This window comes from Hemibagrus wyckioides, linkage group LG09, assembly GCF_019097595.1.
Source record: "Hemibagrus wyckioides isolate EC202008001 linkage group LG09, SWU_Hwy_1.0, whole genome shotgun sequence".
Lineage (NCBI taxonomy): Eukaryota > Metazoa > Chordata > Actinopteri > Siluriformes > Bagridae > Hemibagrus > Hemibagrus wyckioides.
Genome location: NC_080718.1, coordinates 7,941,957 through 7,955,178, shown reverse-complemented (window position 1 = coordinate 7,955,178; position 13,222 = coordinate 7,941,957). Strand labels below are relative to the sequence as shown.

Below are 13,222 nucleotides of genomic sequence, written 5' to 3'. Positions count from 1 at the left end.
ACCCATCACGCTATTTTCGTGCTTCCATGTCAATAAGAGTGGATAAAAATATGAACAATGATGGGTTAAATCAGGTTTGCAAACAACCAAAAATAGTAGGTGGATATAAATATGTGTATGGAGAAATCAATTTTTCTTTAAGATGAACTTCCATTCTAGCGCAGGACAGCACAAAAAGACTAAGATAGCATATATACTCAATGGAAATGTGGCTTTTTAATGGCTGTACATTTTAAAATAGTAGTATCCGAATCTCTATTATTTACTGTGTAAGCCATAACAATACTTTGTAAAATAAATGAAACAAACATGCAATTGTGAGTTTCTATCACTACCCCTTTTGCACCCATATGGGGTCACAATGCCTCGTTTTGGAGCTCGTGGGTTAAAAGGTAAAAGGGAGTCTCATAAGGTTTAAAGTTGAGTGCAACTGTTTGATGTTTTGTGCATAAAACATTTATATGGAAAAAAATTCCAACAGGTAATTAAAATGTAGACATGGCATTACAGAATACTGCTATCACATGAAGACATATATAAATATGCTTTTTTTTCACACTATGAATGATCACATTTGGGAATTCATGTTCCAAGTGATAATGAAGTCTTATTGGTATGAAATCAATTTCAGTTGTACAAGTGTGCAAACCTTTGCACTTGACTGTAGGATATGTGTATGAAGAATTTAGAATATAATATATGTTATATGGTTCACTATATGGCCAAAAGTGTGTGGACACCCTACCATCACCCCCATATGTGCTTGCTGAACATTTCTTTCCACGTTGTCCCTCTTTCCTGTTACAATAAGCTTCACTTTAATGAAGAGGCTTTCCAGCTACAAGAGCTACGAGCTACAAGAGCATTAGTGACATTGTGCACTGATATTTTTATATACCTCGCTTTGTGTAATGGGGTACTGTCATGCAGGAACAGGTTTTGGGCTGGGACATATGAGTGTAATGGAAACTTTGTCTAGCTTCCTTCATTAGCTTCCAACACTTGAAGTCATTTAGGCAACTCGGTAATGAACTGAAGTTACACACTCACTCTGGGGGAATCTGTGCAGCCGGCTGTGGTGCAGGCTTTCAACTGGTACGTGTACTCATGGAATGGCCGAATGCCTCCGGCGTCAGTAAAACTTTTCTCGGTTCCACGGTAACGCTCCCGTCCGTCTCGCAGGACCACATAGTGGCTGATCTCGCCTGGTGAAACATAAAAACATGCAAACACACAGTGAGAAATAAAAGGTAGTGAGGAGGAAGGGGTTTAAGTTTTCCAACTTTATTCGTCTACCCTTCTATCTCCCCCCTTTTCTATGTTTCTTCACCTCATTCTCTGTGTCCCTGTTGTCTGAGACAAAGTGTGGAGGCGGAGGACTAACTTCCCCTTAAATCACAGCAGATTGGGCTTTAAGCCTTTTGATTAAAGAGTAGAATGCACTAATGAGCAATCAACGTGTTTCTTTACATATTTAAATGGTCCAGAAGTTCCCTCAAATGGAGCTTGTTATTTCTACTTAGCGCCATGTTTATGCGCATGTGAATTTAGGCATTCATAAATTATTCGGCTGGGAGATGCAGATGAAGTATGGTAACTGAGGGAGCACTGCTACATCAATCAGCCAGATCCATTTCGACCCACCCGCCAGGTTATTATCACGGTTGATTCTAGTTCAGGTGTAGAAATGAGGCTAAATGTGCAAAACGACAACGCAAGAACAGATTAGCAAAACAAGCAGCTTGGTGATTAAAGGATCAAACAGGAATTTCTGTAGTGTGAAGACCAGCGAAGTACAGCAACGATGACTTTGAAATTATTACAGTGGCACAGCTAAAGCCTCCCTTCTCTGTTAGGAACTATGTAACATTGTGACCCTATATATATATGTATGTATATGTATGTATATATATATATATATATATATATATATATATATATATCAGATAACAGTTACCATTAGCCTTAATAGGTGAAGACCAGTTAAGTAGGATGATGTCATCTCGGAGGCCCACTCGGCTCCAGCGGGGGGGCAGGACACCTTGAGGTACGTCCTCTTTAGTAGTGACCCATGAAGGCAAGCTAAACCCATGGGCACGCCTGTTCCATGCAGACACTCTGTACTCATAGGTGGTGTAGGGTTCCAGGTTTGTATCTGAATAAGCATGCAAAACCGTAAAGAATGTTCATATTAGCTTGGTGTGTAATGCAATGCCACTGTATCTGTATCTGTTCAAAGCTCCAAATAACTCCAAATATCCAAATCTAAACCAAAGGTGTCTTAAAAGTAGCCTTTTAAAGGTAACAGGTTAAAAATGTGAACAAACAAACAAAAAGAAATGAATTAATTATTAAAAAAAGAAAGATTTTAAGTAAACCTGTGGGGGACAAAAGAATTTCTGGATAAAAAAAACAAAAAATTATTGATAATATCAATAAATATCAATTTTCAGAACAAAATTCCTTATTCATGCAACTCCTGAACAGTTCATCAACCTCAGCTACATCATCCGAATTTACAATTGGTCTCTACATGCCATAGAAAGTGACAATTCTCATAGACCTACTATTTATAGATGACTACAACAGCCTCCTAGTAATTTTTATTGGATTTACTTTAGATTTTTAGCTTTGATACGTTTCAGAATGAGGTTCCTTAAGTGGCTTTTTCAGTATCATATGAAATTACAGGATTATTTTCATTCAATAATCATAAATTACACATACATATAGAACATATAAATGAATATTTTTCAATCACCAAAATGATCCCTATGTGTGCATGTGTTAGCCTGTGCTATGTGAGGCTGACGGGTCTATAAATAGTTTTGGGCCTGTTTATACAGAAATATGTAAGAAATATGCTTTTTACTTTGGAGTTAGGCAAATGTACAAAAAATGTGCACCCTCTATTTGTTTGTGTATTTTTCGTATCTGTATTTGTTTAGAAAGCGTTGCTGTGTTCTGAACACTGTAACCCTCATAGATGCTTTGATAATCCATTCCAGCAAGGTTGTCACTGAGCTGAGGCCATATGTGGGATGCTTACTTTATGAACCCACAGGAGAGTGGTGAAGCGTTAGGAAGCAGCTTCCTCCATATGAAAACAAGGCTTAGCTTTGAAGACTGGCCTGGGACCTCTGTGTTTATTGCAGTGTTTTTCTTTATTGGTGCAACAACTGTTTGGTGTAAGTGTTTGTGTGTTTGGGGGGAGGTCATGGGTGTAAATCACTTAAATGGGTTTGTGACACCTGCAATGCTAGAAAGGACCTACATCACTGCATCCTGCTAGCTCATGTACATCACAGAAAGCAAAATGTTTCATCACTCTTTTCTTTTTTTTTCTTCTTTTTTTTAAATTTTATTAAACAGGGAAATGATCTAATATTCTCAATCACATTAATGCCTCAGAGACTTAACTAACATCTCTCAACATCTCTCTCTCTCTCTCTCTCTCTCTCTCTCTCTCTCTATATATATATATATATATATATATATATATATATATAGAGAGAGAGAGAGAGAGAGAGAGAGAGAGAGAAAGAGAGAGAGAGCGGGAGAGAGAGAGAGAGAGAGACAGAGAGAGGGAGGGAGAAAGAGAGAGAGGGAGGGAGTTCAAAAGTGGAAGTCAGTGTCCCTTGATTAAACAATTCCAATAAAGGCTCACAAAGCTAACAGAACAGGATGGCCATATTGGAGGAAGCCGGGGAGCCGGTCTCTGAGAAGTATTCGTCTGAGCGTGCTCAGTGTCACTCGTCTGCAGGTTGTTAGTGTGGGGGCGCATGAAACATCTGGAGGCACGTGGGGCCGCCACAGCTTTAGATGCTTGTGCCCAGATGGCGGCACAGCGCTGACTAGAATCACTCTGGTTGCTCCAGCCAGCCCCGCTGAACTCTTGCATTAGTCTTGATTAAACAGACACAACTAACCAAATAAATAACGTGCTGAAAGAAGTGATTGTGCGATCCCTCCAGTCAGCCAGATAAATAGATGTGAAAGCCAAGCAGGCGCTTCGGCTGCCGATCTGGAATTTTTATTGAAGCTGTGATTTGGGGTGATTAACATTCACTCATGCATCAGAGGAAGCGGAGGATGTGAATAGCGTCAAAAAAAGTTTCCTCTGCAGAAAATGTATCGCTTTTTTAAACAAATCAGTATTTTGACCTTCTACCAGTAGATTGAGTTAGCTGGAAAAGTATTAGTGATGGAATTGTCATTGGAATGATGTGGTTTTGAAAGCACATAGAAATAAAGAGCATATTTACACTGTACTGTACCACTGTACCTGTATTTCTGTCTGTATTTTTTCTTTATCTTGCTCTTCATTTCTTTATGATACTGATTTTGGAAAGAAGCAAATATGACTGAGACGGTCAGAGTGTTGCGACCTTGTAGCAATACCTGTAAAATAGTATCTGTTGGCCACTCCGCTGTAGACAAGCTCCTCAGCTGTTGGGCAGAGGCGAGTATGTGCTGGATCAGAAGGCTGCAATGGTTCAGGTAAGACTGAGGAAGACTCTGAAGATGATGGCCTGTCCAGCTCGCCTGGCACCCAGGTACAAGTGAACTGATTTGGGTTAAAATCACACACACCGCAGTAGGCCCTTGAGGCGGTAGATACAGGACAAAGAGTGCTGGGGCGACACTTCTCCTAAAGGACACACACAAACACAAATCATTAGTGACATGATTTCGGGTGACTCTTGGGTGTCGCACTATACCAGCTTGTGGATCTCTATGCCTCAATGAATAACGTAGAGGCTCCTTAATGACGTAATTACAAGTTAATGACAGTTTGCTTTTCTTCACACTCTCTCTTTGGCTGCCAAGCTCAAGCTGAGTTGCGGTATGTTACAGCGAGCAAATCTGATTAATGAAGTTTGAGTGTGAGTTCTCGCTTCCTGACGGGAGACGCGCATACATCACAGCTCTCTGCCCCGTAGTTCTCACGTAGCTTCATGATGTGGCGAGGAATACTTGCGCCTAATAACACGAGCACGGCCAACAATAGTAGAGAGGAACAAAATCTCTAGCATACACAGAGAGATCGAGGAGGAGCTTCTATTTGGAGGCCATTCAGACCCTCAAGTAGGACAATACTCAGAACCTGGACTTTTCTGGAATGTCTACACGACACACACTACCTCTCCTGTACACACTGCACAGCAACCACATCTGTACTTCATTCATAATTCACTGTACTACCACTGATCTTCATTCATGTATATTCATTTCCATATACTTCTTCCTTCCCCTTTTTCATTTTTATTCTCATTTTATTGAAATTTTATTCTTAGCATATTTTCATTCTTAATAAATCTACTATTGTAAAGAAATAAAGTCTATGAACTACATAAAGCATTTCAATACATGTTGTACTGTGTACTATGTGGTTGTATATATGACAAATTTGAATTTGATAAAAACAGATCTGAGAGCATCTGAGTCTCAGTCTCAACTCTAATGAGCTTCAGTTACAATGAAAATGCAAATCAATGGCAGGAAGTGAACCAAATATGGCTCATACAGTATTATAGGATTTTGGGCAGCGTTTTTTAATTTTTAATTTAATTTTATTTATTTGGGCTGCAGAAAGTGTTCTAAATATTTGGAGTAGCAAAAAAACCTGCAGGTGACACAAAACATTAAAAACAATGTTCTTTTAGTTCTGTGTTCATGGTTTTGAGTTCTACATGCACTACATGCAGATCTCGTTACCTTCAGTTTTGCGGTATTTCTGACCACGCCTTACTGACTAATAATTTTCAAATGATGTAGTCCTCTGTAAGGATTTACCATCTTAATCAAAACCTCAGCTTTGACATGCCACTACAAAAACAGATGTTCACCTCACTGGTCAGATGTGAGGTCACACTAACAGCTAGTAGAGTCAGTTGGCATTTTGCTGGACATTTCCTGCTACCTGCTCCTCGCTAGTTTTGGTTAACACGTACGTTTTTATTAACATTTATAACATCCCTTAACGTTTTTCCCTTATAAGCAATAAAAATAAGCATTTTTTTAATGTCCGCATGCTCATGTGATAACATGTTATACCATGATGATGAGGTCATGTGGGGCCCGGTCTGCACACACAGCCACGTCTGGGTCGAACCCGATGCCGTTACAGCACTCCTGGTCCTGCTCGATCACTTCAGTCCAGCAGCACTTCAGAGACTCTGTCCTGTTCTCCAGCATGTGAGTTTTCGGCTCCTGATCCGGGCCACCACAACATAACATTGTGGATGTGTTGATGTATTGTTCTCCACAGCATGCCATTCCTGCGCACACACACACACCCCATGTCTATAATAGAAAAAGCTCTTACACAATAACACATACAGAATTGTTTGGAAGTTTTTTTTGGAATTTTAAAGGAATGTTTCATACAAAATCCTAAATAAAAAAAACTGAATCTGCATATATTTAAATAACTTGAAAATCTTGAGAGTCTTGAATTGGCTCCATTGACATCTTCATTACTCCAAAATTACTATATTTACTGCCATATAAATGAAAATATTAAGTTCTCAATTTGTTACTTTTAATCATTCCTTTGTTATTCAGCACTCTGGAGAAAACCAAAGAGCTTTCTACCCAGATGATAAAGTAGTTGAGCTGTCTGTCAGGTAATGAATATTACATATACATAAATAAGTAAAATATCAGTGCAGTCAGGGCCATGTTTCAAATTTAGGAATAGGTGAATATTTGTACAGAGTAGATAGTTGTCTGAGATTCAGAATCAGCTCTTAGATGCCACAGTGAGAAAAAGCTGCTCGGAAGCCTAACAAGAAGAATCAAACAAAAACCTACTTCAAAATATTTAATTAAAAAAGGGGTGTTAAAAAGAAACCATATGTTAAGTGCAAAATATCACATGCAGACATGTTTTCCATAAGGGTGCCAATACTTTTTTATTAGTCAGTATAATTCTGTTTAACAAATATAGTCACACGCTCAGAGTGAAGCACTGCTGTTTTTGCTCAGCTTTGGTCAGCTATAGTTTCAGAGGCAGCATGAGGAAGAGGGAAACGAAAAGCACAGCGTCGGCTGTGGGGAAATCAAATCGCTCTTCTGCCATCAGATTGTCTCGTCCCATCAGGCGTCACTTTCTCAAACCCATCAGACTGCATCCTCTCCCATTACCTTTAAAAGCATCAGCCGCCGACTCCACGCACGCTTATTCTGCATCGACACAACACGCTCGCGCTCTGAGACGTGAGGGATGAACCTGCCACTGCAATTTCTCGTGTTAGGTGCGTTTAGAGGTGCAGTCAGTGTGACGCTTTAAATTTAGTCCTGGATTAGATTGTACTTTTGACAGGAATTCATTCAGTCAACAAGGTGCTTAGTCAAATGCAAAAAAATAAAAACATACATGATTAAATTATAATTAAACACATTTCATTCCTGGGTCGGTTTTTTGTGTTTCTTTATGAAATTCATGACAAAATTGTTTTGTTCATCAGTCTATTCAATAACTAATGGCACCTTCATGAAAATATGGCTGAAATGATTGCATAAAATAAACGTTACACATCGTTTTTTCAAACTTAAACAACAGGAGAAACTTTTCCCCCCCTATTAAACTAATTTGAGGGTAAAAAAGGATATTTAATGTAAATAAATCAGACTCTATGTCAACAAAAGATCACCCATTCCTTAACATACAGTACATCTTTCTTCACTTTCATAAAGATTACTAATAATGTTGGAGCTCTCCTGTGGTTAGTACTTGCACATTTGATCCAGAAGCGGATCAAAATTAGAGCAATTAGGTCATATTCTTCACGCAATATCCTATTTGTATAACCTAAGCCAGATTCGAAATAACCTCCATCCCTGTTCTGAGGCATACGAGCGGTTTACGGTTCGTCACAGAAGGTGTCTGATCTTAAATCATTTTCTTATGGATCTCCATAAAAAAGGGAAGTGCAGCCAAACCCGTTTCTGATGCCTCACTAACAGGAAGAGACTGCTGGTTTATTTTCATGGGTAAACCATTGCTACAATAATCACCATCAGCCTCCAGTATGATAAATTGCTAATTGTTCAATACCCTAATCAGCGTTCATTCTTTGCACAGATAAACTGTGACAGCGCCATTAATTTAAATAGTAATTTCACTTAACAGCCAAAACAGCGGAGCAGATTTTTACGCAACGTTTTTCGAGAGGGCTGCATCCATCACGGTGCTGCGGTGACATAAAGATGTCTGACGTGCACTAACTCACTTAGGGACAGCAGATGTTGCAGCTCTGTGCTCAGTGGCAATTCCCATGGTGTATTACTTCAGCTCCAATGACTTGCAGATAAACAGCTCAACAATTTTTCCAAAATAGCTCCGCCATCCTCTACGTTTCTCCAAACCCACCCTCTACTGTGCTGAATTTTTCATGATACTTTGACGGAAGTGCCGTGAACTTTGACACGGTGACCCCTTTAACTCTGGAGACGCCTCTGTAATTGTTCTCTAGACTTGACCTTCATGTGTCAAGTTAAAAAAAAATTCACCCGGCTTCATCTTTTCCGCTTTGTTTCAATATAAAAAAAAAAAGAACAGGGATCTGGCACTCGCAGGTAATCAGTACTGAGCTCAATAAATGCACATTGTTAGCACACACTTTTTTTTCCCACCCCAAGCTCCATAAAATGATTTTGCTAATCTTCAGATTTCTGATGGATTTGCATACATTCATTAGAGTGTGAGTGAATGCGGTGAACATAAGGTGCTTAGGCTCCCTGAATTAAGGTTCATTCATTTAATGATAAGTAAATATTTAGTCTGCAATGAACAACTGATAAAAATGTGCGCCGTGGCTTACGCGCGAGCCTTTGGATACGAGAGACGGAACAAATGAAAGCGCTGAATACAAACTGAATACATTAGCGGCACAGCGAGACACATTTTTCAAAGTCATGATCAGAGAGCACACAAGGACTTTGCTGCCTTTATAGCCTCCAGTCAAAAAAAAAAAAAAGAAAAAAAGAAAAAGAAAAAAATCGTACAAAAGGTATCATATGACGGCTTTGAAATAAAAAAGAGCATCCCATCCACTGGTGTATTTTTATTCATTTATTTATACTTCGTCCTCCTGTGGGAGCCATGACAAGAAATTACATTAAATTGACTGTCTTCTACCAAATCAGATCCCACATGTGTCCCCGTCCCTGTGTCTTCGCCAATATGTATTTTATCAACTGGCTGCATTAACAGATGCCGCAGACGGAAAATGCTTGGGTGGCAGGAACACTTTCAGCACTCTTTGGGGAATTTGAGAAATGGAGGTGAAAAAAAAGCCAGAAGGCAGAATACACTGCATTTATGTGCTTTCTCGTGGAAATGTAGAGATTACGGCGGCATGGTCGCACGCATAAAACTCAACGCACAAACCCAACGCTAAAAGGTCATAAATCTAGTCAACTTTCGATTAATCAGATCATGGACCACCTGGGTGGAGCTGACATGATAGAAATATAAAATCCTAGAGTACTTGCTTTCTATGACTCTGACTATGAGGGTAATGTCATAACCTTATTTGTTGACAGTTATGATGAGTGTCTTGAGGGAAACTCGGGGACTTCTAAATAGAATAGAATCCTGATGAAAGTGGAAGGACAAAACAGGAGGGAAATTTGATTCAAGATTTAAAGAATTTATTTGTCAGATAGAGTACATGAATTGCAATGAAATGAAAACCTGGACTAAAGATAACTCCTCCTTAGCTGGTGCATGTAAATAAATAGAAGAAACTAAATTAAGAATGAATAGAAATAAAAATCAGTGTGCTGCTGAAAGAGCGTGAACAAATCTAAAATGCTTAGATTAAATGCACTGGGTGGGTGGGAGGTTCGGGGGGGGGATACAGACTGCACACCATTTGACTAAAGCCCAAGTGTAAACTTTTCATTTCAACAGATCTGCCACCCTCTACGCTAAGCAGACTTCTTATTCCACCATTAGCAGCATGTACATTCTGCTCACGCCTCTCTTGGTGATGTTTAGTAATACCTCGTGGATATTAGAGACAATTAAACCAACTTAACAGAAAAGCTCTAACCGTCTTGCGAGGTCGTGTCTTAATCTGCTCGGTTTGCTCTTCCTCTTTGAAAGGAGATTTAGGCATGTGCATCTCGTTATGTGCGTTCGGCAGAACGACGAGGGGACACAGGAAGCAGGGTCGAATGTGTGAAGCTCGGCTCTAACGGCAAAATGTTCAACTATCACTGTTGCAAAATGTTCCTGCTGCAAAATGGTCATTGTGTCCTTGAGAACATATTTGATTATTAGCCTCTTTTGGACATTATGGTCATTTTCAAGAGCCGTCGTTACTCGTTGCCGTCGTCGATGTCTCTCTCTCTCTCTCTCTCTCTCTCTCTCTCTCACACACACATACACACTCTCTCTCATCTGCTCTCTCTCTCTCTCTCTCTCAGGCCCAGAGCTTTTAACACTTAAACAGTGCAAAATATTCAGAGTTAACCTTGAGTGTTTGATATGGGTGCAGTGCTTTTTTAGACAGAACTCTGCACGCACGCAGATATGAGCACAGCCTCAGAGAGAGACCGTGACTGAGCCCTGCGTAATACAAATACAAACTTTCAGCCTTATAAACACACTGTGACACCTCCACCCTTCAGGTCTCAATAACCTCTATGTACAGATAAATTAAATTTGTTCAAAAAATTAAAAAAATCTGCAATTCACATAATCCAAATTCTAATATTTTATCTTATAATATTTTTTACTGTAATTTATCCTCCATGCTAAGATGAAGTGAAAATCAATTTTTCCCCCCACATCCTTCGGGAATGCGTTTTGGTTTTTGCACGGGATCTTAGGCAAATGTCTGGGCAGCTTTTCAAACAGCTGATAGCTGTCTCCCACAATTCCGTCTCCCTCCTGCCGGCAAGCCGCAGCTCCTGACAGAATGGAGTGTAATGTGTGATAGATCGTACTTTGGGGACTCTGTAATCACATTTCTCTCTGCCATCAGCTGGAGCTCGGCAGGACCTCCTCAGAAAAAAAAAGTTGCATTTCTCCCGATCTGGAGGAGCGTCTGACGCCATTCTTCAATGTCAACGTGCTTCTGAACGGCGCAAAGTTACAGATTAGGAGATCTAAAAATGCGAACATACAGAACACGAAATCTAGCATGCCTGGTATATAGAGAAGAGAAAAACTGCAAGGTATTCATATAAAATCAACCAGGTAATTATTCTGTGAATATAAACACCACACAGAGGTTATTAACCGTAATAGAAGTTCATTTATTATTTATTTAAGCCATTTTTTCTGATTAAAGTAAACAAATTATTTCTACTCCTTGTACTATTTTTTTTAGTTGGCCAAGCTGCCTCACCTTTGCCCAGAACAGATGCTATACATTATTTGGTTGTTAACTTATTTTACCACAGGAATCCATCCCTCCCTTCCCAAATATCTCTAATAAGGAAAATGGAGTCTTAGGAGAGCACAAGTGTCTTTATCAAGGTTAAGTAGCTAATTCAGTAAAAGAGCAAGCTGAGAGTGTGTGCGGCGGACGCGGTGTGAGCTCGCGGTATTGCGCACCGGCGGCCAGCCTAACGGGCAAATGGCCTTTAGTCGTCCTAACGGCACTATTCATCATAACATATGCTCTCTCCACGACGCCGATGCCTTAATGAAGGATGGCTTTTTCATCAAACTTATTTTAGAAGATGAAGCAAATTAAGGAAAGGGAAAAAAGAAACAGGCCAGGAGATTTCTAAGCAGAGAAGCATGAGCGTGAGAAAACAGTGTTGAGGAACTTAGTTTGGGAAACCCAATAACTAAAATATTTGCACCAAGAACATTTTCAGTTTTAACACTAAGGTACCTAAGGACACTCTCAAAAAAGGGACAGGGCTGAATAATCGCACATCATGCACAAGATGATTAACCAACAGCTGAAAATTATTGCAGCAGTCCCAGAGGTGCCATGAAAAGGACTGGGAGAGGGTGTTAGCATGATAAATACACTGATGTCACTGACCTCATGGTGGCCATTATTTCAGTTGCATCCTGGGAGCACGCTGTGGCCTTGGCACGACTCTGGTTGGTGCGTGGATGTGTGCATCTCCATCATCCAGCCTGACAAAGATGGCTGACACTGGGGGCCTGTGCCCGTTTGGTCCATCTGTGCCCAGGTGCCCGCTTTAGCATGGCACGGCGGGGTAGAGGGGAGGAGTCTGAGTGACCCCAGAAGGGTTCAGCTCCTCTGACACTTTGCCACATTGTCATTAGAAAGTCACCAAGGACTGGGGCTCAGACTAAGCCACCGGGAAGTTCCACTGTCCTACATTTACTTTTTGTCGTCTCACTTTAGTGTACTTTGTGCACTCAACTCACCATAAAAATAAAGCGAATATCTTTAACTTTTCCTCACCTACACAGCGGGACAGGGCGGAAATGTATGTGAACGAAGGCTTTACCTGGAACAGGAGCGTATGCTGTCCCTTTGTGGGTGTCTCCGCAGCACAACACTTCTTTAGAGACCAGCTTTCCTCCGCAGCATTGCGATCTGTATCCATCATGAAGGAATCCGTTGCAGCAGACCTGCCCGGCCGTGGAGGAGAAGGGCATCGGCCCGCAACACGAATCACCAAAACCGATGGACACTCGCAGGTTATAGGGATCTGGACAACAGACCTCACCTGGAGAAAGTGAGAATGAAGAGTGTCCTCAAATCCACATGAATAATAATGAGTTTATGTGTGAAAAAAGCTATTAAATCACTATTTTAAGTAAACACAAATTTGTGTTGTACAGCTGAGTGCAAAAGTTTGTATCCCCCATACTTTCTGACTGGAAAATGAAACAATATCCCTATTTTTTATGTAGAAGGAATTAATGTGAGTGGATCCTTTAGCAAGATTTAATGACAATCTAAAGGAAAAAAAACATTTGGTTTTCCCACTATTAATACACAAGCAGTGTGCACATTTTTTCTTACTTGTGATATTGCATAAAATCTGTTTGATTTCTATATATATTCTACAAATATTATTCGTTTTTGGCAATTGTATATATATATATATATATATATATATATATATATATATATATATATATATATATACAATATATATATAAATGTCCATCATTTCCATCATTAGCAAGTTATTACAATTTTCAGAGCAGCACGTGTAAGGTATAACTTTACAAACTTTCTACACCTTTTAAAAAGTGCCAGATTCC

The 13,222-nt window shown here is 39.9% G+C and overlaps 1 protein-coding gene across 1 annotated transcript in view; it reads right to left on the bottom strand.

Annotated features, from left to right (window-relative positions):
• The window catches only part of ush2a (Usher syndrome 2A (autosomal recessive, mild)), a 214,114-nt gene that overhangs the window by 43,969 nt on the left and 156,923 nt on the right, over positions 1-13,222 (bottom strand). Inside the window, exons 50-54 of the mRNA XM_058398879.1 lie at positions 12,457-12,678; positions 6,058-6,281; positions 4,402-4,651; positions 1,958-2,155; positions 1,051-1,205 (exon numbers count right to left, since the gene is read on the bottom strand). Coding sequence (XP_058254862.1) covers positions 1,051-1,205; positions 1,958-2,155; positions 4,402-4,651; positions 6,058-6,281; positions 12,457-12,678 — 1,049 coding nt within the window. The remainder of the gene's footprint in view (positions 1-1,050; positions 1,206-1,957; positions 2,156-4,401; positions 4,652-6,057; positions 6,282-12,456; positions 12,679-13,222) is intronic.